The sequence below is a fragment of the Aythya fuligula genome, chromosome 11, assembly GCF_009819795.1.
Source record: "Aythya fuligula isolate bAytFul2 chromosome 11, bAytFul2.pri, whole genome shotgun sequence".
In the NCBI taxonomy this organism is placed as follows: Eukaryota; Metazoa; Chordata; class Aves; order Anseriformes; family Anatidae; genus Aythya; species Aythya fuligula.
In genome coordinates this window covers 20,237,479-20,262,600 of record NC_045569.1, presented here as the reverse complement: position 1 = coordinate 20,262,600, position 25,122 = coordinate 20,237,479, and the positions used below count along the sequence as shown (strand labels likewise).

At 39.8% G+C, this 25,122-nt stretch overlaps 1 protein-coding gene across 2 annotated transcripts in view; it reads right to left on the bottom strand.

The window, feature by feature from the left end:
* The window catches only part of MAP2K5 (mitogen-activated protein kinase kinase 5), a 127,688-nt gene that overhangs the window by 36,702 nt on the left and 65,864 nt on the right, over positions 1-25,122 (bottom strand). Inside the window, exons 16-18 of one of the 2 annotated variants that reach the window (XM_032194791.1) lie at positions 24,142-24,213; positions 11,764-11,793; positions 998-2,001 (exon numbers count right to left, since the gene is read on the bottom strand). In XM_032194791.1, the coding sequence (XP_032050682.1) occupies positions 1,918-2,001; positions 11,764-11,793; positions 24,142-24,213 (186 nt within the window). In that variant the 3' untranslated portion in view covers positions 998-1,917. Of the gene's footprint in view, positions 1-997; positions 2,002-11,763; positions 11,794-24,141; positions 24,214-25,122 lie in introns of those variants that run through there. The other variant, XM_032194790.1, reaches the window with a different exon arrangement.

The following is a 25,122-nucleotide window of genomic DNA, read 5'->3' as shown; positions in this document are numbered from 1 at the left end:
GTTTTACTTCGACTCTAAGTAGAACGTCGCCATCTGTGAGGTGCAAAGTTTGATAAACTTTGTGTTGTTTGAAATGGCAAAGGGAAGACTTGCTACCAGTCGTCTCTGAACCCTTCTAAATTTCTTACCATCAGTTTGATTGGGAAATTAATTAATAGTTTGTAGTAACGGACCACTCAATTGCCTACAGAGAGCTACGAAGTATTTTGACCCATATTAGCAAAGCGCCTTTTGATTACAAATAGAAACAAAGGCAGAATTACAACACAAACAATTAAATACAAAACAGGGAGCAGGTACTTACTGCAAACTATTTGACTGAATTAAGTCAAAGTATTCTGATCATTTGTATATGCATACCATTTCTAATGGGTGAGGATAATTAATTACGCATTTTTCCCAAACAGACACAAAGTTGCTTGCTTCCCAACATAATCACAACGCAAACAGAATGCAGTCTTTAGTGGAAACGTTGTCTTCTGTTCTAACACAGTTTGCTTGGCTTGCCCCTTACATTTAATATTCTCTGCTGTATAGTGCCATGATGATGAATGTTGTAGGGCTGCCATCAGCTTTGGAAGCGCTCTCCCCCAGTACCCAGCCAGAGGCACGGTCCTCCAGTAATACTTTACAGGTAGTAAAATGTAATATAGAGGAGGTTGAAAACTAGCACCAAGAAAAAAAGCTGGTATTATGCACGTGAAGTCTTTCAATACAGTGTAAGTAGGAAACAAATATACACATAAACTTTATGTGTATAATTCTATTTTTTTCCAGGGAAGAAATTAATAAATAGATAGAAATCACCCATTAGATTTTTGAACAGTCAACGTCAATCTATTATAATTCAATAGGATAAATTTGCTGTTTTGCATTATTGCTAATAAGCAAAATATTTTGTGGCTATAAAAGCCTTTTTTTCATACTTCACTTTCAGATGCTAAATGACAAAATAGACTCAGCTTATTCAATAGGGATGATTCTGAGCTCCTTTAGATCACTGCACATGAATAGGCGATTCAGTTTTTCATCAGAACAGAGTATCAGTCACATTTCTTTACAGGAAAAATAGATCTTGTCATGAAAAGGAACAGAGGTGGGATCGTCTATAGTAGCCTCAACACAGATCCGATTACATCCAATTTCAGAACAAGATTTAAAATATTATTTCTAATAAAAGCGCTGAATGCTTCTAATGGAAAATAAGGCAACACAAATCGAAGTATTACAGAATCCTTCCTGCGACATTACAACCACCCGCCAGAGCAGCAGGCCTGGCTTCTGAGCGAGGGAGAGATGTGTGCTTGCTCACACACACATTGTTACCAGATTTTATTACACAATTTTGATGGCAACATATTATTTTGAGATCATCTTCATAAATTTTGCATTAAGGTAGCTGTGCCAGTACCTGGAATTGATTCAAAATGCTTAAGACACTCAATTACTTTTTAACACTGTTACCCGATGTAATGACATATCTGCTATTTCCCTTGCATTTGATGATGCAACATCATTGTAATTGATTCATTTTCTCAATTAAATAAAGCTACTGCGCTTTCCTCTATGTGAATGCCACAGAGACTCCCGAGTTGGATGTATTACCTATTTTCTCTGTCTCAGATATATTGCTTGTAAGGCTACACTGTGTTCCTCTGTTAACTCCACTAGAAAATGTAATGTTACTGTCATATTTTTCAAGTTCTGAACAGCAATGAACTTAGCTGTATTTATATTAGGCATATTTTTCACTGTTAAAACTATGTTGTTTACCTTTTCCGAGATCACATTATTGGGCAGCCTCTGCAGCCATAAAACAAACCTAACTGACGACAACTTCACAGTCGGTGCTTCTCCTTTTGCACACAGTTCATGAAAAAGTGAAGCATCCAGTTTTATAGCACATTAAGAACAGTTTTAAAAGTACTCAACATAAAATGTTTTATCTTCCTGTTCACCCGGCTCTGCCTTTCCCGTCCCCAACAGCCCGGTTTTCGTGCACTGCAGGGAGATAAAAAGTTTAGGAGGCAGGTCAGTCTCGAGTGATTGCAGCTCGAAAGCTTGAGCATTTGGCCCATTGCGTACCCTGGGAGTTCGGAAAAAAACAAGATCTGGAGGAAGGAGACTGTAATTGTGATGGCATTATACCTTCCACAAAGAATTATGAAGGGTGAAATGGCTGCAGTGGCACAACCCTGCTTGAAGGGATGACCAAAAGGGCACTGCACGCATCCTTGGAAGTGATGCCTTGGTGTGCTCCTGGTAACATCGTTCCCACCTTGGAAAGGTCTCATCAAGCCTCTCAACACCAACTAAGAAGGCTTTAAAGGCTTCTCAAACGCAACTGGAGTTGTGCAAATTTGGAGAATTAGATCTGCAATTTCATGTTTCTGAATCTGTGTTTTATTTGCCGCGTTTTCTCTGTACTTACTGCATGTGATAATTTGGAACTTGAAGGTGCAGGGAAAATGATAAATAAATCTATCACATTAATGGTCTGTTTCTCAGGTCATGAAATATCAGCGGTATTTGGATAAACTACGCTACAAAGCACATTCTCCAAATGGCATTTTTTTAGGTTGGTTAAAAATGCAAAAGTTTGCCTCCTGCTTCATCTACTATTTAATGAGTGCCTCTGGTTATGAAAAGCAACTTTTGTCAGACCATCAGGTTATATTCCTGTCTCCATGGAGATACTTTGGACGGGAAGTGGCTGAGAAGACCTCTACCATCCCTTTCGCATTATATTCACAAGCACAATCAACGAAACTCAAATGAATCCACCCCGGGTAACTTGGAGGAGTCACTAGCTATAGCTTTAATTTTCGCTTTTACTCTCTGGAATTAGGACTTGCCCTGGAGCTCTTGTTTGAGAGATTTGCAGGTGACCCAGGGTTAGATCTTCCCATATCAGTTAACAAATTTTCTCTTTACATATATACTGCTTTTCAAGCTAGCGCTTCCCCATCCTTTTCTCTTTTTTTTTAATCAAAAAAAATATATACCAACAAATCATACAGTTATGATTTTTAAGGGAGGCTTTGCTGTAACATTTCTTTTCCTATTCCAGGGATCATCAGATTTTGGAAGTACATATAACTTATTTATAATATTTATTAATGAAGGTTGCATTTTATTGAGCAGCTGGAACAACAATGATCATCTCCCACTGACAAATGACCAATGCACACTTGCCTCGTCTCTGCCCTGGTATGCCTGGAAAAGGAATTTGTAAGTGTACTTTCCATTTGGTCTTCACCACCAAGGGTTTTACCCTTCCTCTGGAAGGGAGACAGGATCTTCAGATATATTTCACAAATTCTTGCAAAATTGGAATTAGTTAAACCTTTGGAAGAGTTGAAAGCATCAAACCCGGTAAGACTCACCCCTCTAATTTGTTCCTGACTTTCTGAACAACCCCTACCCCAATCTGTGCATTTTGCAAATGGCAAACTTCAATCACTGCCACAAAACTGAAGACAAAAAAAAAAAAAAAAAAGGAATAAAAATAATTTCAAAATCAAAAAAAGACAATTCACAACAACCTTAATATTAAATATATTCTTACAATTATATTATGCCGGTTTTCCCAGAGGTCTGCAAGCAAATTTATATAAAGAGATTATTTCATCCACCATTGAACTGCAGCCACTTCTCACAGAAATCTGTTTACCAGAGTTTAGTAACACAATTCAACAAACCGGGCATGAAAAACTGCACACTGTTGAAATTATGGAGGGAGCGTAAGAAGCCGACAATAACCACCACGCCGGAGTGGGACCAGGAGGCTAATGCTAACACATTCCTCTCCATCAGCAGGAATAGGGGACAAGCAAATCTTTGGAAAAAGAGTAAATTTAGAAACGCATTGTTTAAGGGCCTTTTCAAACATTGCAGCAAGTACAGCATGAAGGTTGGTCAACTAGAAATCTAATAAAGATATGGTTTTTAGTTGTAAACATATTTAATTTTAATGTTTACATTAATGTCTCCATGCTAACGGAGAGGAATACCCAGAGAACCTGGAGGACACTGCAGAGCAGGAAAACCAACCACAACTGAGCAGGAAAAACATCATGATGCCACAAAAAACTGGCTAATTTCCACAGGGAGATGTCCGAGGAGAGGACAGCCTGAGGACACACAAGGCGACCCTCACCCCACGCACCACGGGAGTGCTGTGTCTGAGCCTGTCTAACCCCAGAGAGCAGTGGGCAGCTGGAGAAAGTTCAAAGAAAAACTCCAAGCACAGTCAGAAACCTTTGAAGGACAGGCTCAAAAAAAATTGGGGTCTTTAGACTAAAGACAGAGCCAGGAGGACGCAACCATGAAGGCTCCTGCATCTGTTCTCCACGTTCTTGCATTCAGCAAGCATTATTCCCTGCAGTGAGGAAAACTTTTCTAATAATAAAGCCCTGGGATGCGTCATCTAAGGAAACAGGAGAGCCTTTCTAACTAAACCGAGGTGCTGAGTGGGTCTGGACAATGAAAAGCACCATGCTATGCAAGGAGCACCCTCTCCTACGTTTTTTGATTGCCCACCACGGGTAGTGTCACAGCCCCTCGTGGATTAGACACACGGCTCCATGGGGCCGGTAGAAGAACTGCTGCCATGGAAGGGAGATGCTCACCTGGACCTCTAAACCCTCCATGCTTACCCTGGACTTGGGAGCTCTTCACTACATTGAGCAACCATCGCAAAGCAGAGGAGGACGAGCTGTGCCCGTGGTAAGAAGGCCGGCAAGGCGGAGGAGAAATCTGTTCCTCTGCAGCTCCTGGCTCTCCTGGAAGAGCCTGAGCCCTCCTCATCCCAGCCAGGGCAGCAGCAGAGATGTATGATTCCAGTAAACCTGCTGTGTGGCCACCTGAAACCACCAGCACCTACTGCTACCTGCCATCTGAGGGATGGCCCGATCTGCCGGGGATAAGTTCTCGTTTGGGAAATTATCCCATGGCATCCACTGAGGGAATTATGACCGGGAGAGAGGTTCCTGCTGTGCACAGCAGGAACATCTCCCATCCAACAGCAGCACCAACTTGTGCAGGTGCTACACGTTTGGAACAATATCCCAAAAGAAATTTCATATTCCCCCCCGGATGCCTTTTTCGCCTCTTGGTTAAGAAACTCTCATGGCAAACATCACCCATCACCTCACTTCGGGATCTTATTCAATTTAGCCAAAAAGGCCCCAGCTCAGGTAACCCTATATTGTGAAGGAAAGAGTAACCGCATGGGTTATTGCATTATGGGTTTCTTGCATTAAGCCCTTTTATTATTCAAACAATAAAAAATTGTGAAAACAAAAAAAAAGGGGGTGACAATGTCATAACCCGTTGGAGATCACCACCTCACATCCTGTGGGTGATCGTTTCCCTCTGAAGTAAAACCAAGTGCTCAACGCTGGAAGCTGCTGCCCGTGGGACCATGCACGCCCCACAGGGGAGCAGCACGACCCTGTCCCGTGGTGCTGCTCACAAAGCACGGCCTCGACCCAGGCACCTCACCCTGCCCGCTGCTGCCAGGGGTAGAAAGCAAAGACGCACGCTGCAGTCCTTCAGGACCATGAGCTAACAGCCCCCGCAGAAAAAAAACAGCTTTAACTAAGTTTCCCACATCTCCAAGCTTGAGCATATTATTCAAACATTCATTTTCCTTTTTTTTTTTTTTTTTTTTTAAATCTGTCAGGAAGATTAAAATAAAAAATTGAGCATGTCTTGATGCTTTAGATTCCTAACATTAAAAATGTGTTAAAAGCTATGCATTAAAAACAAACAAACAAACATATCTGGAAAAACTAAAACTCCATTCAGATTTTACAGCAAATTTCTGATATTCAAATCAAATTTAAATATAAATGCTTTCCTGGTAAAGGGGAGAAAAAAAAGAAAAACAAAAAAAACAAAAATGTATCCAAAGTACATTATCTAAAGAATGATGGATATGCTGTGAAACCTATGTTAAGAAATTGTTAGGAGTTTAAAATATTAGCAGATGACAAAGTATTTTTGGTGATTTCTGGACTGTAATATAAAACCAACAATATTTCACAAATCTGTGATATTTAAGATATTATAAAAATGTAATTGGAAAAAAATCACTATTTTGGCATTAGCATTTGAACAGTGTATAATGTCTTTTAAATGGTTAGATATAATGATATATGTGGAACATAAGACGTTTCTTTCTTACCAGGAAACGTGCTGTAACCAACCCTCAATTTATTCTCACAAAATAAATGAATGCTTAAAGGATGTTTCTGTCAATTGAAAAAACAACAGTAAAATGGCTATTTTGCATGCCAAGTAAAACTAAATATTTTTTCCTTGACAACCTGCTTACATTTAAATGAAACCAGGCCAAATTTGGTCAATACTATGGATTACATATAACAAAAAGAATCTTAGCCCATGCTAATACAGGGATCAGAAAGCAGCAACTTCATTTAAAACCATGCAATTATTTAGCAAACTAAGATATAGCAAATAAATTAATCTGTTTTAAATGGAAGCGCTTGCACAGTAGCTTTTTGACCTATAATTAAATCTTACTTGCAGAAATCACAGCGAGGGCAGAATTTGCTGATGAAAAGGTAAGAACAAAATCTTGAAAAAAGAATAGGAAAAAAAAGAAAAAACAAAACAAAAACAGCTTTAGCGTCATAAATCAAAAAGCATTTGCAAAAATCTTTTCCTGCTGAAAAAAAACACAAGCCGCCTGTATCCCAAAGCTGGGGTAAGCCTGCATCGTCCCCTGCTCTCCATGGAGCAGAACTGATTTGCTCCAGCTGAGGATCTGGCCCAGAGCTCGCAGCACACACTGCAGCGTCTCTCTGGCGCTTTTTATGTGCCGGGGATTGGTAAAAGTACAAACCTTTCTCTAACAGGAGGAGCAAAAAGAAGATTTCTCTCACTGAGGATTTTTGGCTGTATATTTTCTTATAAAGGAAACCAATGGCAAGTCTATAGCGAGCGCTTTCTTGGGCTATAAAATTTTCTATTATCCACTTATGTTTTCTTTGCACTGGGATTTAAGAATGCCTCTTCATTGAGACGAGCAATATGTCATCATTTTGTTGAACTAACAGGCCTGACAGTCCTGTCTCTCCCAGTTAGGGACACTGCTGCTCTGTGCTCACATTGCTGGTAGCAGGAAGGTGGAAAAGCTGGGAGAATAAAAAAGAAGGGAAAAAATCTAACTATAGCTGGGTTCCTCGCTAATTCATCTCCATTATTTATCATGCTGCAAAAACAAACTCGTTATATTAAAAAAAAAATAAATTAAGGTCTGTCTGACTTTCGGTACGGTTTGAAATAACTTATTTGAATACTCGGATTATGTATTTTAACAAATATCATCTTCTGTGTTCATCATTCCTCTTGTCTTTTTGATCTTTTTTTTTTCCTACTTATCATGTTCTTTATTTGAAACAGATTTTTAACAGATAATCTTGATCGTTATAACAATATCTTGCTTGCATTTTATTCAAATAATTCTTAAAAACAGCTTAAAAAGCCGTTTGGAATAACATCAAGCTCGCCATCAATCAAACGAAAAAATTCCGCTGGCGGTTGTATAAACATCAGATCAACTCTGATGTCTTCAAGGATTTCAGAGTGAACCATAAAAAACTCCATTAACTTCTGACAAAGAATGCAAATTAATCACAACATGGGGTGAAATGAAATTAAAGGCTCTTTTCTAATCAATGACAAGGCAGGATGAAATATTTGGTAGTCGGGCTCCCCGCGCGCGGGGCCGCCCGGATGCTCGCACGCTCCCCGCGCGGCCGGGTGCAAGGTGCAGCGAGGCCCTGGCCGCTCGGCCCTCCTCGCCCCCGGAGCTATCTGCTTACAAGTCGCTGAGATCCACAAAACACACTAATCATCTGAATCTCAGGTGCATCCAATTTGTTATTCACACTCTCCGGTGCCAGTGAAAAGCCTGGCGTAGACAGATGCACCAGGAACCTTAAATGACAGTTTTGGCCTCCGGAAGTGCGATCGCTACAGCAAAATCTAGTACAGCCTCCAGGTGAAATGTCTGGAGCTCCATATGGAGCAGGGAAAATTAACAACAAGATGAAAATCGCTGTAGCAGCGGGGAGCCTGAATTTTTTTTTTCTGAAAGGGAAAAAAAAAAAAAAAAAAAAAAAAAAAAAAAATTTAAAGATGAGGAAAGAGAAGTAATAAATTAATGGGGTGTGAAAACATTCAAAGCTTTACAATACCGGGGGCACTATTTGCTCAGATTTGGGGGGGGGGAGGCGGGGTGGGAGGGTGAGGATGGGGAGGCAGGATTTTTTGTTTTTTAAACTTCGGGTCATTTTCATGTAATTTATTAACTGAGGCCCGGAATTGTAGCCAAAGGAAGGAAAACACTTCTGTAAATGCAGAAGTATCTTAAATACAGTGGTTGTGCTGCGCGCCTCCCTATAGCTGATTAAATCCTCGGCAGCTGAGTGCTGCCGATTTCTTTGGAATATTTCCCTAATGGATGCAGCGTCCTTTTTAACATCCCTGCTTTGTATAAAGTTTGACTACAAGCCGAGAATATTTAGTGGGCAATTCTTTTCATTTCTCCTAAATTGCATTATCATTAAACAAGCCATTGCCCCCATCATGTTTTTGTACAACATACTGAATTTGAATCTCCGTGATTAACTGTACGTCTCGCAGCCTCTCCAGCCACTGCACATCTTTGGGGTTCCAACTTAAAAATTATTTAAATGTGCTGAGAGGTTTCATGGCCTTTTGTTATTATTTTTATTTATTTTTTACAGTTCTTTCCGCAGAGAAGCGTATGTTGCCATCAAAATCAAATAAATGAAGTTTAGACTTTTAAAAGAAATTTGGAACTTTTTCGTATGTGCTTTCCTCACCTCTCTAAAAGGCTAAGCATGCTGTGTCCTAGGCTTGGTGAAAGGGTTTTCCTTTCAATTTTAAATGTTTACACAGGAAAGAACTTTACTCAAAAGAGTTTGTTTTTCCTGTGCATGTGTGCGTATGCACGTGCACCATTCCTATTAGTTTTAATAGAGTTGCACATCAGGGGAAGAATATACCCCTAAGTGCTTACTTGTGTATCTACAGAAAATCCTATGGGTGTCATACACTACTTCTTCCAAAAGGAATTTTACATCACAGCAAACAAGCAATAGCACATTGCAATACCACGCCAGGAAAACAAACAACAAAGACATGAAAACCATTAACCATTTTTGAAATTCACTACATTTTAAGGATTAGTGTTTCCTCTGCAAAGTTTTTATAGCGGGGAAGACTGTTCTAATCATTACTGTTTCTTACTTTCTTGTACAGGTCACTACCAGTAGCATTTACCTACAAATTGTGAAAAGAACTGCATATTAAGACATCAAAAATAATCCTAAACACACCCAAAAGCAACTCTACTTACATGAGTAGTTGCTTGTATCCTTAAGTGCTTTCAAGACAAGACTTTAACATAAGATTAAATAATGATAACGTGACAAATAAGTGGTAGCAAAATAAATGCTTATAAAACACGTGGAAAATGAGAAGTGCTAAATTCTATCATTAAAATATTCTACTAAAGGCCAGAAAGAAAAAAAAAAATCATCCTTTAATCTTTCTGGCATATTGCAGGAGTCCTGAATTTCCACACTACAATGATTCCCCCTATAAATCTTATTCATTTAAACTGAATTTATACACACCATTTGTCTGTGTCTTAAAAATAGGGAAAAGGGGGGAAAGAAATATTATTTTTTTTCCAGCTACAGCTGGAGACAAATGTTCATTTGCAAGAAAATTCAGGTGTTCTCAAACACGTATTCGTAGTTGCCATTTTTAGAGAGAAGCCCAAGTTATTTAGGGACAAATACTGTGAGCACACACACTATTAGTTTCAATCACTTGAAGAAACCCACTGACACGAGGAGAATTTACTCAAGTGAGTGACTGCAGGATCAGGCCCTTACATAGGAAGGAAAAATATATATATAGACTTAAAAAAAAAAAAAACACACCAAAACATTATGGATTATCCACCTAGTCACAGTGAGTTGCTAAGGGTTCTTGTAACCAACTCTGTACATACACATCTAAAATACGTATTCTTCACATAAAAATCCTTACGAAAAGCAGTTGCTTGAAAACCTTAATAGCTTCATTTTAAAGTTTCACCTCTTCAACTGTTTTACATTAAAAAATATATACAATTTCATGGACTACTGACTTGCCAAATATTCTTTTACAAACCCGGTCTGTCTTTTAATTAGAATAGCAAAAAAAGATCTTAAACTAGCAATCGTGTTTTGTTCCTTATTCCGAAAATAATTTTTTTGTCTGGAATCACGCACAATGTATACGCTCTAACTTCTTTTCTCAAGCTCCAAGACCTCTGTGAACAGAAGGTTATCTCGTGTTCCACGTCACGTTGATTTAGAGGTATAGCACACTACCCCCAACGAGCATCGAGACACTCAACGAGCACAAGTGAGTGTGCCAACGCGTGGAGGACACTTCAGCACAAGAGCTTCTTTTTTAACCCTCTCTCAAATGAGAGGGTTATTTCAAAATATGGATAAAAAAAATGCAACGTATGCTTTGGTAACCAGCTACAGCTCGCTCTCAGTCCATAAACATTTCCATAGGAGATGAGAAAGCAAAAATTCAATGTATTTCTACATATGCAAAATCTTTACAAGTCCATAAAAGTGTCAGGAGAATTTGCTTAAAACAGCTTATAAAAATGGGAGAGAGAATGAGTCCCAGCCTATTATTCAATAACCATGTTTGTGAGGCATCTGCATAATCTAACCATGCATAAATTAGTATGTGTATTACAACAGTTATTTGCATAATAATAGCAAGTTAATAGATGCTTAAAGAGCACAGACCAACACCACCTTTAAATCAGACATGCCTCCAGGCACTCTGATCTGTATAGACCAAGATGCAGAAAACAGTGTTCATAAAACATACAAAAACATAAAAACCACATTCAAATAATTCATTTTAGTCCCTGGACACTGCACTTTTTCCCCTCTCCCAGGAAAGAATAATTTGAAGAACCACAGAACGGTTTGTTACTATGAATTCTAACATCTATCTTGCAATAAGAATTTAAAGTAATCATCAAACCTATTTCTGGACTGGCTGTTTTGTTCAGAGCTTCATGTTTTTTCAAGCATACAAAGTAAAATGTTATGCAGTAATACAGCACATTGGCCTAACCATTGCCAAGTTGGAAATAGTTTTACCACTGGCTTCAGCAAAACTGAGTTAGGTCAGTGAGAAGTCAGAAAATATCAGTATGTAAATAAAATGCTGATACTAGGCCCTCTTAAAAGGGAGAATCCAGAACCATTTTACATATTCCATTCACGTTATATTTTTTATTTGGAAGAATTTTAGACCATTGTACCGCTATTCAAACCTGGAATTGAAAAAGAAAAATATAAAAAAGGAGTAGATGCATTTTCCTGGCATCAAAAGTACATACAGGATTATTTTTTTTTAATCTCACAAAAAAAAAAAATCATTAACATCATCATCATAATTTTCCTTCTCTCCAGGGAAAAGAAAATCTAGAGTTTGGGGGAAAAAAAAAAAAAGAAAAAAATCAATAGAGACTTCTAAATGACTCCTTCAAGATACCACTTTTCAATTTAACAGGACAGATTTATTTGTATGTGGCTCAAATGTTCACAATTGCTCTCTGCACCTTCATACATAGGAATGAATGTCACAGTGGCAAACAGCAGTAATGAACAATCTTACCTGAGGATATGGAAACCTCCCAAGAGCAAGCTGGGAAAGGAAATAATATTTGTCTAGTTATATAGATTTGCATGGAGGGCACATTTTCTTAAAGAGAGAAAAGTACTCAACTCTTACTATTGTATAAATTGGAAAATGCCAGCAAAAATAATTCTGAAAGCACACAAAGAGCTGCATTTAGAATGGAGCCATTCACAACAATTACTCCTTGTTTTACATTTCTGAATATTTCTGTATTTCTCAAGCTCTTGTCTGTAGCACTTAGCAACGCTGTTTGATGCCCAAGTTCCTGAGGACTCTCTAAATTAAACCAGTTCAGCCTCAATGGTGAGGCCAACGACACTGACCTTTACTGATAATTATCTGCAATGAACGGGTATTGTAGAGCGTGCACTCAACTCCCAAAGTCCTTCCCTAACAGGCTCAGAATAAAATCTGGGTTATATAGCTGAGGTTTGTTTCCTTATTGGTGTCAAATCCAGCTAGGAACCTGTGAGTGGGTTTTGGAGAGAGATCATGGCACCTGCAGCACAACACATTGTCTTTTCTTCACATCTACCTTCACCATATGAACCGGAGGCGTTGCTCAGACTGCTTCAGAAGTCACTTGATGCATTACGAGCGTATCCGCTAGATCGGTATCAAACACAACATTGCCATAATGCCACAGCTTAAAATTACTCCATTATAAACCCTTTGTTTGATACAAGACTTTAGGTTTTCCCCGCTGGCATCTGAACCTTTGAAACAATCCCAGCAAAATACAACTGGTCTGTTTTGTCTACCAAAGCCTGTGCTGGGTGAAAGCCGCTCGTTGCACCCCTACTGCCACTTACGTGAGCTCCTCAGTGCCACGGTTACTTGACCTGCAGTGAGGCAGCTGTGCTAACCTTTGATGAAATTTCAGCCTGGCTGGCAGCACAAAACCACCCTAAGTATTGAACAATGCAGCACAGAGATGTAGCAGGGTGGGGAAGTGGTGAAGAACAGAGACGTATTTGAGCCTCACCAGGGCAGGAAAAGGGTCCTGAGAAGGCAATAACGAGAAGATGATGGCATGAATGGAAGCAAACAAGCAACAGAGGAGATGGCATCCTTTCTGCAATTCCAGCAGCTGTCCAAACCTACTACTGTATTAGACATTTGGCTGTGAGCTTTTTGAGGCCAGTAAACTTCTTCCACACCCTAGGAGGAAAGACGGTACAAAAGCAAAATAGGTCCTTGAAGAACTCGTGTAAGAGAGGCACGCAACAGAAAACCAAAGAAAGGAAATTATTTTTTTTTCTGGTGACTACTCCTAAAAGCAGCTTTCTCAATATTGAGACAGGATTTGTCCTGAAAGTCTACAGAGAAGCAAAGTGGCTTCTAACAGGACTACTGGTTGTACAATTACTCTGAACGCTTACTTACTGCACAGACACATCGCAGTTATCAGAACTGCAAATCTACATTTCCATGCATCACTTTGAAAAATCACCCCAGTCCTTCCTAAATATCTCATCAGTGGGAGTTTGCATAATGACTGAGGAGGAGCCATTATGGCCTACTGTATCAGTATGGTGTTGATTGAGGATCCCTACGAGCAATAACAAAACAAAAAAGAGCACTTTTTTTTTTTTTTTTTTTTTCTCAGAAGCTTCTGTGGTGCCTCTCATCTCTCAAAGATAAGATTTGCTTGTAGACTTCCACTTGGGGACCGTTGTGTTGGCTTGGTTTGTGAGACCAGCGCTTAGAGTACGGAATTCACCTCTTGTACAGGTAACGATGTGAAGGTGACAGGACCAGTGGGATCTCCTCACGCTCCCCAGAAGGACAGAATTTAAGCTAACTTCCTCCTCCGGGTTTCTTCTGCCCTCTGCCTTCCAGGTTTGCCCTGAGGACTGGTAACTCTCTAGGGTAAATTCTGTTTTTCAGTTTTGTTTCTGGTGCGGTGCTGAGCTCAGAGCATCTCTTTGCAGCAAATTCTTCCTTCCAACAAGCAGATCTATGCTAAGCAGGCTGATTGCCACCCTTTCTGTCACTTCCGTCTGGTTCACAGCTCCTCCCAGCTAAGTTGGTCACTTTTTAATGGCAGCCTTTGAAATACAGTGTTAAATAGATAAGGCAATGCCCTATGTTTTCTGGCATGCTCAGATTTAAGGACCAGAAACTACAAAAACATACAAAACGGTGCCCCTTTTCACTTTCTCAGCTTCTGGGGGGACCATCCTCAAGATCCTAAGAAACCCTGCTGCTGTGATAGCCCATAAAAAAATGCCTAACAATAAACCTACAAATGCCAAACACTTTCCAATGAACAGAAGACGACCTAATTTTTCTGATGCCTACTGACTTAAGAATAATTATGACAATGGCTACAGATTTGTAGGTATGTAATATTTATCCCAGTGTATAATAAGAAGATAATTATAACTCTACACCCAGGGCATCATTCTGTAGACCTGAAGCAGAAAAACTAACACGATCTCAATGATGACTTCAGACTAAGTGCTTCTGCTCTCATGGGCGATTCCTCTCCCTGGCCACCGCACACCACAGCAGGGGCTTTGCCTGTGTGACTCCCAAGGCAACAGAATAACTGGAAAAAGAGCAGTTTTCTGCCAGACCTAAGTATGCAGTGTACAAATGAGATTTGAGGAACCTGAAATGCATCAAGAACTATTTCTTTGGGGGTTGCTAAAAAAGAAAAGACAGTTCTCAGTGAAGCTGCTCCTTGACTGAGACCTGCAGAGAGATGCAGCCGTGGACAGGTCGAGCAGCACTCCTGCATCCCCCAGAACCATCACGCCATTCCTCCAGTCAGAGTTGTTTCCTCCCTGCAAGATTGTCAAGGTATTATAAATTAAGAAACTTACCAAAGAGTATGTAATCTTCCCTGAAATAGCCTGCAGATATGTCACTGTACTAAATGTGTTTCAGATTTAATGAAGCTTTAATGTCCTTTTTAATTTTGCCTGTTTCTGTATCACCAGGGGTCGAGCAAGGCAATCAGCACTCAAGAGGGTGGTTTGGTTTAAAACTAGGAAAAACTCATTTGCTTATGAGTTGCACTGTATTTTCTTAATTAAATTTACTAAGTAAAATGGTTTAAGTTCAGCCAACCAATGACCTCTGTATGTAGATTTAGATTTATAAATAGTGTCACAGTTAAAGTAAAGAAAAAAAAAATAACCAAAAAACAAACAGATTAGAGCTTTACTAAAGGGATTTTTGTACTCTCTATCATCTGTCACCAGGAAGACATTTAAGCACACGCCCAATGCAGAACACAAAAAATGTAAACCACTAAGCTAAAACTATCAAAAACTTATCTCTGCATTTACATGAGGCAACTCAGAAACTTTTCATTTTCTTTTTAAGGCATTATAACCAAAATATAGTATTTCCATTCTCACTAGTTAGGGATAGGAACTGATCGTTTTTTATGTAGCTCTGGATGTTAAGGAGGGGAGAAGGGAATGCTTAAACTTCAAGAAGTTGGTTCTCATTTCCCTTTGGGTACCTTCACACTACACCAGAACTGTAAAAAAAAAACAAAAACAAAACCACACTATTTTAAAAAGGTGCAATAATTGCATTGCCAGCATGGTACAGAAATATAAAGGAGAATCAAACCGTATCAGCAAGAATTATGTCAGAATAACACCTTTCTACATTATTTCACTTTAGAGCAACTGCATGCCTATACAGTTTCTTTTATTTTTATTATTATTACTTTCTTAGACATAAACGAGCCCATCAGAGTACCTAAAACACTCATCTTCACTGTGTTCAGTTAAGTTGTGTCCTGAAAAATGATTTGCACTGTGCAAGTACCTGATAGGAGCATTCCTCCTGACTTTGACAGAGGTGCAGATGGATGTACAAGGTGCACCATCAGGTTCGAAAACAAGAATTGATTAACTGAGACATAAATAATCCCCAATGAGTAAACAAATTGCAGAAGTACAGTGTGCATGCAGGCTGTTCTTTATCAAGTTGTGTCAAAATATGCTAAAAACACACAAGGGAAAGCAACAAGAACACAAAACAGCCAATTTCAGTGCCTAAATCCTCTGTACTGAGCTGCTCTAGGAAGGGCTGGAAAGCAGCTCCAACCAGGCTCAACCTGTTTGCAGTTAAAAACATACATTTAACGTGCAGATAATAAAAGACAAAAATCAAAATGACTTGTTGAAATAACTTAATTAACCATTCTGGAACTGAAAATGGAAATCCAGAAATCTTCCCTCACAAACCACTTTCTCCACATCACTCTTTCAAAATGCTATTTGCTTTCCCAAATATTGTTAATAAGAATTAAAATAGCAGCAGGCCTCATCCTGTTTAGAAAGTGACTGAAGGAAATAAGTTCAGAACATATTTTTAGGACACTCAGGCAATAAAGTTTCCACTTATATTATTGTCTATGTTGTGCAAGTTGTTTTTTAATTTACAGTTATGCTGAAAAGCATGGGATGTTTTTATTCTTAATTTAGACACATTCCATGTTTCTCAGCATAACTGCAAATTGAAAATAAGCACTTACAATATCGCTAGTGATCTAGCTGAAGGAGGACTTTATAGTCTGAAATGTTCTAAAATTTGTTCTTAATTACCTTGTGCACATTTTACACAATTAAATTTCCATCTAAGGATTTTGCATTTAGATTGTGCACTGCAGTTAAACCCTCGTTTTATGGAAAAGCAGCCGCCACTGGAACATTCAGACACAGGAAACTTTAAAAATCAGACTTAACTACTGGATAACATAAAATTCCCTAGGTGAAATTTCATTCCAAGACCAATTTATACATTTCTCGATAGATGGCTTAAAATCACCTGAAACTCTGCAGGGTATGGACCTTAATAAATATTAAATACCTCAAAAACTGCTCTAAGATTTTTCTTCCCCTCTAATATCAATTTCACTGTCCTCTTACTGCACAGTAAAAAAAAAAAAAAAAAGAATCCAAAAGGATATAACAGCAATTTACCAGCGTTAAAGTGCTTCTGAGGTTAAACTGACAACAAAGAAGAACAGAAACACAAAGCATCTTGAAGTAGGGTTTCAATTAAATGTGCAGGATTTAGTAATGCAGGACGGAAAAAGAGTTACAAATTAATTTAATCTTCTGCCTATAGTTTGCAGCTGCACTCCAAAGTGTCTGGGGCTTAAGAACAAAGCCTTGAAAGGCCTCAGAGTGAGGAAAGCTTCAATTTTTAATGTATAACGCCATTAGCTGATAACTTGTGGAATCTGCGACCCCTGCGGAGGGGCATAAGTGCGGGTAACAGAGACTGATGAAGTGACATATTTGTTCATGTCGGGAACTATGAGAAAGAAGGTTATTACTAATACCGTCAGGCCCAACAGAAATATGCCCTAATAACCTTTGGGACATTTCTTGGCTTGAGCAGATGAGTTCAAGATCTCTCTACATAAAATATATTAAAAATCAAAGCCTAATTCACCTTAATTAAAGATAATTAGTTTCACTTTGACTTCTTTTAAATATGAACTATAGTAAATGCACTGCAAACTGAAGACTGCGTACAATCATGATTAAATTGCACATTTCCTCCTCTCCACAAGCCCCTTATATTAGCAGGCTTTTACTGTCGGTTCTTCAAAGGTGCTGCTCAGAATAGCCTTTTCGAAAGGGAAAAGTGTCTGGGGTAAACGCAGCCCTTTCAGGCCCAATCCACGCAAATTGCCACATGCAAGATGCACACAAACGGGCCGCAAAGATTAATGAGGCTCCATGTCTGAGCCGAGATGCTTGCTCTTATTTGGCTGCCAGATTCAGACCCAACACCTAAAGGAGCTGCTCTGCATCTCCCCAGCATGGACAAGTTCGCGTTCAGTCCAGAGCATCTTCCCTCAAAAAACAATTAAACCACCGAGGAAAGCAGGCTCAACTGCCCAGCATTTCTCTCAATTTTTTATTTGACTTTTTAATCATCAAAACAGCTACATCGCACAGTATAAGAACAGGGGATGTTAATATTAAATAAACCTGTATATTTGTACACACCACAGCTGACGTTACCCTTTAATTGTCCATTCACCCGTCGGCTCAGGTAGAGAACCGCGTTATTTATTTGGCTGCTGCACAGACTGCCCGCAGTGGCCTAAGAGCAATTGCTGAGAAACATGATACATTGAGGTCTCAACCCGCGCAAACTGTACCTAAACTTACACTTTATTGCAGCTTAGTTCACAATCTTCACCTAATATAGGGTTACATCCCAGTGCAGCAAGCGGATAAATCATCCTGGAATATTACTCCGGCTAAGTTTAGCTGTGAGTGGAGCATATGTGCTTCCGAGTCACTGAAGCAAAGGCCCATAAAATACACTAATTACTGGAAGTTATGGTCACTGAGTGATTGATAGCGCTCTGCGAGGCAACTTCCCTCTTTTCAGCTATTCTGACGGGCCTCCTCCACCACAGAGCAATTATTAATTCATGACCCAACCCTCAGGCACTGGTACCTTTACTTCTAATTCCACTACCGCAACAGCCGTGATGTAGCTGGACATTGTCTCTGTTCAGCCCAGTGGCTGCAAGAAGGTGGCAGGCGTGGAAACTGAGCTCATGGCCACTGCTTGAAAAAGATTGCTCGAAATAGCTCAGGGAAAAAAAAAAAAAAAAAAAAAAAAAAAAAAAAGACAACAAAGTAGGCCAGCTTTTTCCTAGGAACAAGTTTCTCAAACATCATTCTGTGCAGAATGATTAAAACTACATAAATAAGAATTCAAATTATTGAGCAAAATTCTGTGTGTTACAGCTACTCTCAGTGGCTGAATGAAGTGTATAACAATTTAGCCATACAAGTCAGAAACATCATACTATGTACAATCCTTAAAAATATTGAACACCAGGATGAGGTCCATTGCAAAAAAGCACTTTTTATTTTCTTGCTTTCCATAATCTTAAATTAATGATGTCTGCTACCAATCACACCTATGCGTTATCAGTGGTCCACTCAAATACTAACCTTATTTTGAGTGATTTGTAGTGACAAAGTAAACACCCATTGCATCCAAGCACTGCTGGCTATGGGATGCCTGGGCACAGAAGAGAGGGTAGTTTTTATTAGTTTCGAGAAGGTTGGAATTCAATAAGCAAAAAAAGTGTGCACATCATACTGTATCTACTGAAATGTGCCTGGATCCAGCTAAAGAGTTCCATTCATTTAACAACTTCTTGATTTCTCAACATAGGAATGAGGAAATCAAGTTGGCGTTTTTTCAAACATTTGCTCAATGACAACCTCATGCCTTCTGCTAGGAGCCACTCGTAGCAGCTCACCAGCACTAGCAGTATCACCATTCCAAGGTCTCTCCCAGTCCCTCCAGTTGAAATAAGCTGAATAAAGTTCTGCTCATTCCAAACACATCACAATGCCAGCCAGGATAGCAGGCCCCAGCACTGAGACAATTATTTGGCTTTAATTCACTTCTCCCAAGTTTTACACCACAATAAATTCTCTCCTTAGCCTGTTTCTATACTTTACTTTTAGACGTTGCAAACTTGTATGCTGGCCATGGACAACAGCTCCGACCTTCGAAGAAGTGCAGCCACCTGCCTGACATTCACGTTTCAGTTTGGCCCAGCCCTATGAAACTCTGGACTTGTGTCTTCAGTTTAGAAGTATATGCTCCATTAAAGATTATGTGCAAATTATATAAGGAGTTCTCTTACAGGTCTCAAAAAGCAAGGACAACTCCAGTAAGAGCTGTCACTTGATCTCATACCACCAAGCTTCAGGTCTCAGATCTCCCCCCACATCTATTTACCTGCTGTCATTTAGGTTGGGGTGCAAATTCAATGAAAGCCCAACCACCAGGTCCACACGTGAGATCTTGCAGAAGACAAGTGGTCTGCAAGCCTTCCTGCACATCAGCTCACCATCCTGCAGGCCAACTCACAATCTTGATCTTTAACCATTACCACTTCAGCGCTGATGATACGTGGCTGATCACATACTCTAACTTCTTTAGAAACAATTCTTCTGAAACCTCCTCACCTTGACCAGATTATTTACACGTGGATCTTTACATCACTTTTCTGCAGTTGAACAAGACTGAAGTGCTTTACGAGAACCATCTTAAAGCAGAGCTGCTTCTCTTCTAGCACCCTCTTCAAACACGTTCCTCCTCTTTGCCTTCATGGTGTGAGTGTGCTCCTCTTGCATCTCCACCTGTGCTCCCAGCCCAAGTGTGCTGACGAGTCTAAGAGTCCATAATGTTGACATAAAAGGTAAAAAGTGCTAACCCCACTCAAAAAATACGTACGTGTACCTGAAACACGTGATGCAAAGCGTGTTTGCTGGATATATATTGGTTCCCTACATACGGGAACGCACACGAGTGCTGAAAATCCCTAACATGACTGCTTGAAATATTGCTTAAAACAGCATCTTAACACAGATGTCACAAGCAACCAGCAGCCCTTGAAAGCTCTTGCAAACACTCAGGTAATGGAAAACTCCAGTGACTACAGACTTGAAACTCTCATTTGGGGAGGTTTAACCATTTGTTTCTAACACAAAAACTGATACCGAAAAGCTTTTTTCCCCTGGAGGAGAGAACATTGATTATTTTTGTGAAAAAAAGGTCATTTTAAAAAGAGGCCTGAAACACAGGGAAGTAGGTGCTTTTCTCAGCAGAGCACAGTGGGAAGTAGAGACTAGGAGATGATACAAAAGGAGGAGCAAAAGTGTGAAAAAAGCATAGCCAGTCGACACAGGAGCTCATATTCCACTTCCAGAACCTGCTTGGTTTGTGGCATAAGCAAATCTCTTTCATTTCCTGCTTTTAAATGCAATTCCAGTTGTATTTCTGGGTGAAATGGGCCCCCATTATCTGACAAAGATCTGCAAGCCTATTCTTTGCCTCGATGAGCATCTCGGATCACAACTCTATTCCCTTCTGTTCCCAAAACGCCCTTCTCCTTGCCTACTGAGCAAGCAAAAGCACCTGAGAAGAGGCCCTGCTGGGTCCAGCCAAGCCCTCACCTACAGCAGCTGCTCATCCCAGGAGAAGTGGCCCAGATGATGGTAGCACCTCAAACATCACCCAAAGGCACTGCCGGACAGGGATGCTGCCTTAAAAAATAACCAAGACTCCCCGGATTGCAGCCATGTAGGGCAGGATTAGAGTTACACGAAATATTAGGCAGTCTGATCTATCCTCCCGTGCGGGGCATGGTTTTTGAAGGCAGACTGATTCAGTTACAGAACACAAACAGCACTCGGGCTCAGCCCAGTCAGTCTGGAGAGTATTTTATGACTGAGTTATAAACCCTCTGAAAAACAGCTTTTATAATGAAAATGCTGACACAGTCTTCAGTGTAGTGACAGCAATGTCATTGGTTTAAATTGAACTTGTTTTGTCAACCCCAAAGCACTTAAATAAAACTCCATCTAAAACCCCCATGAAAACTGTCTATGATAAAACACTTTTTAACAGGTTTGCAGATCAGGTATTAAATTTAATTCTCTTTAAAAAAAATATGAAGAATGCAAACACCCCACAAAAAGAAGTAATAATAATAATAAGCTAGCAGGATTTCTTCTTATTTTTTTGGCAAGAGGAAGACTGATGGGAAGCTGAATACACTTAGATGTCTTTTAGTTCAAAAGGAACAAGAATGCTCACTACCACCCAAAATTGACATGGTACCCACATTTAATACTGCTCACACTCTGCTCATAACTTTTTGGGGGCAGTTTTCTTAACCCTCGAAAGCAACAGTGCAGCTTCTCATTACACATGGCTTTGCAGCAAAGAAATGCAAGGCAGCTCAAAGGCTCAGAAGAATATTAAAGAAAATGAGCAGCTTTACTTAGCTGCCATTTTATATTATCGTATGTCAAAAAAAAAAATCCACAACCTTGCCAGCTTGGTCCCATATGCTATTTCTTTCAAATTACCATGCTATAACCGTGCTAGCTTGAAGTTGTAGGGATCAGAGCATTACACTACTAAGTGGACTTTAAAATCCTACAGCAAATGCTAACTTCCCTTTTTAACAGCTCCATCAACAACAGCCTGAGTGTCTCCACTACCAATCCCCATGTCAATACAGTGTTACTTTAATGACAGTGACCTTGTGTGGCTCTTTGAGCATCTTTTTCACCTTTTTTGAGACATTTTTCTAAGCCACTGTCCTTGCTTTCATCATTTAACACATCACTCAGAACACTTCAATAAAACATAGCGATCATGTTGAAGAGAGGTCTCAGAGGACCAGATGACATACCAATTAACAAAGCACACAGAACCAAATTGTTTTGTACATCTGGTTCAGAAGGCATTTGTGGAAAGTGAGAGAGTAAAAAAAAAAAAAAAGTTGAGAAGGTTTGAAAGAGGAGAAAAAAATGCAAATGAAAGGAGTTTTCCTAATGCTGGATAGGATGTGAAATTCATCCTTTAAATCAAACTCATGACCAGCTGGGTTGCCTAATAATAAACCCAAATCAAGCTTTAAATGTCTTGGTCTATGTGGAAAATCATCAAACTGCTGCTGCGCATGGAACCACATCCTTTATTCAGCAAAGGAACCGGTAAATACTCGCTCCATATAGCTTTGCATTTATATCACTCTATTCCACTGTGAATCAGAATGAACACCACAGTCAAGTATTGATGTCATACAGCCTCATTTTAGCCCTTTGTCAGACACATTCATTTACAGAGCGTGAGTACATTCTGAATCTCTCCCAAAATTGTGAGGACTCTCCAGTATCACAAAGCCATTGAAATCTGCAGTAAAACAAATTAACAGCACTGCATCCCCTGTGACACTTGAAAGTATGTCATTATCATATATTCCGAGTTAGCCTCAGACTTGGAAGAAGATTCACAAGATCTGAATACAGTGATTCAGCATTAAATAGTTTCAATTTGGTTAAAGCCTATTTGGCAAGGAATTTATTGTTTGAAAACATGAGAACAGTCCTCGAGAAATTTCAGGCTACAAAATATGAAATTTGCTTAGATGCAGAGCACCCGCACCAAGACAACTTCACTTCTATCTAATCTTCTGCTAAAAACATCAGTTGCACTTCACTAAAAGGTATATCCTGCTTCACCACTGTATTTAGCAGAGGAGAAGAGAACAGCACCTACATTTTTCTGTAGTTGTACTGCACTTTTGTCAGGCTGCATGAGAGAGACAATGCAGGCCATCAGTGGTTTGAATGAACTGTTTTTTAAGAAGAAACGATCAAAAATTATCTCTGCCTGTAATGGTGCTCATCATCCCTATCCCTAGTGCACTGATAGCAGCAAACAGAGCACAGCTTGTCCAGCATTCATGCTGCCAGTGGGCTAAACAGGACCTGTCTTTGCTCCAAGTACAGTGAAGTTCTTTCACAACACTCTTCTGGGGTTGAAAAAGTCTCCCGAGAGCATCCTGTGCGTGCTGACAAGGCTACAAGGATTTGGGGCCACAGCTGGCTTGTTTGTGACTGGCCTCGCCCAGCATGAACCAGGCTAGGAAATACATACACCCTGCTGTCATCACCAGAGCAGAGCAACCTGTCCCTTTCTCCTGGACCACACCAAGCCAGATCTGATTTTATTTGTCAAGACGCTATCACAGCAGAGGCATCTCTACTCAACTTACACAGTCTAGGTTATCTTCCCTCTAACAATCATCCATTCTGTAAGTCCCTGAAATTTACGTTTTTAAAAAATATTATGAGTCCCAAGCAAAATCAACAACCCACCTTTCACTTAAATCACAACTAGCCTTGCTCTCACCAAACTTACAGAAAGTACAGGTTCTCCCAGATTTCTATATTTATGATTGCATTCTCTTTGAACTGCTTCATTTTGACGAGACTTTTTCCAGTTTGAAACTATCTTTGTAAGAAACCCTTCTAAGAGCTCGTGAACACTTCAAATCAAACACTTGAGTTAATCACACCAGGAGAGGTTCACACCATTGTGCAAGGATTTCTGCTGAGATTTTGCAAAGGCATTAACCAGCTCAAACCTTGAATCTGCATAACCCTATTTCACCCCTAATAATAAGACTCTCTGTACTGGTTTATAACAACGAAATACAGAAATATTCATCTTTAATGCCAGAGGTGCAGAAAGCATGTAGCAGCATCCATGCACCAGGCCCAACTTTTAACTCTCAGGTGGAGTTTTGATGGAAGGCTCAAGACTGTTGCATGGCTTGCGCAGAGGCTGTCTGTATCTTACTGCATTGAACTCTGTAAGAACAAATCCATTCTAAATACAGCCAAGAATTTTAGCAAGAGTTAAAGGCATGCATATATAAAAGAGCAGACAAAGACTATGTTAAAATATTTTGATGTTAGCTTTCATTTGATTCTTCCAACGTGCACAAAGAAATGACAGATATTTGCATACCTCCATGAAGGAAATCCCTAAACTCCAAACGTCCGAATGAATCCCATACTGCTCTCCTGAAATCCGCTCAGGCTGCAAAGAGATGGAAAGAAACATCTTGAGCCTAGTGAATAAACACATCTACTTCTTACACAAAAGCTAATCCAGGGCAAACAAATCAACTGAGAAAGTGCAAAGAATCAAAGCTCACCAGGAAAGCTGGCAGAGAGCAAACACACCACTCAAACGTATTTTATTTCTTTATTTTTGCCTCGCTTTGGCAAGAGCAAAGGACTTGGGTATGCTGAGCCTCGTGGCCATGCATTGCAAAGTTGGCCTTGGCATTTGTGCTTGGGCAGCTTCATCCAACAAAAAAAGCCAGAGACGTGCACATGCGCAGCAGCACACAAGGTCAAGCTGTAAGAGTCCATCAGGGGCACACATCTATTTCTACGCTCAGGCACAGCAGTGAGGTAGGCAAGGAAAACAAATTCCTCGTGTTGAGTCCACGGGTTGGGCAGTAACCATGGTTTAAAAGGCAAAGTTACTGAAGCCAAAATAATCAACGAAGTCACGTGCTGGCAATTTTATTTTACATATTTTTAACTTCATTTTTGACCCACAGAAAAAAGACTTGACTCAAAACTATTAATAGCAGGTTTAATGCCTCATGAAATAGAATGCTGTAAAATATAACTGCTAGTTTTTACTTGAAAGCTACAATTTCAGCATTTCCAAGGTCAAGTACAGCATGAAATGTAACAATAAAAGGCTCCATGAGACTTCTCTCCCCACTGTGCTGTTAATGCACCTGTCTAGCCCAACCACCTACACAGCACTGGCTGTATTTTTAGTCTTTAATAATCCAGAGACCTTTTTTAGAAAACAAACTCCCAAATTAGTGCCAGTCCAATGTGTTTTCAGATGTTTACTCTGCACTGCTAATCCCAGGTCAAGAGCTTTTATTGCAGCCTGACTGTTAAGTAAAAGCAGCGCTGCCCA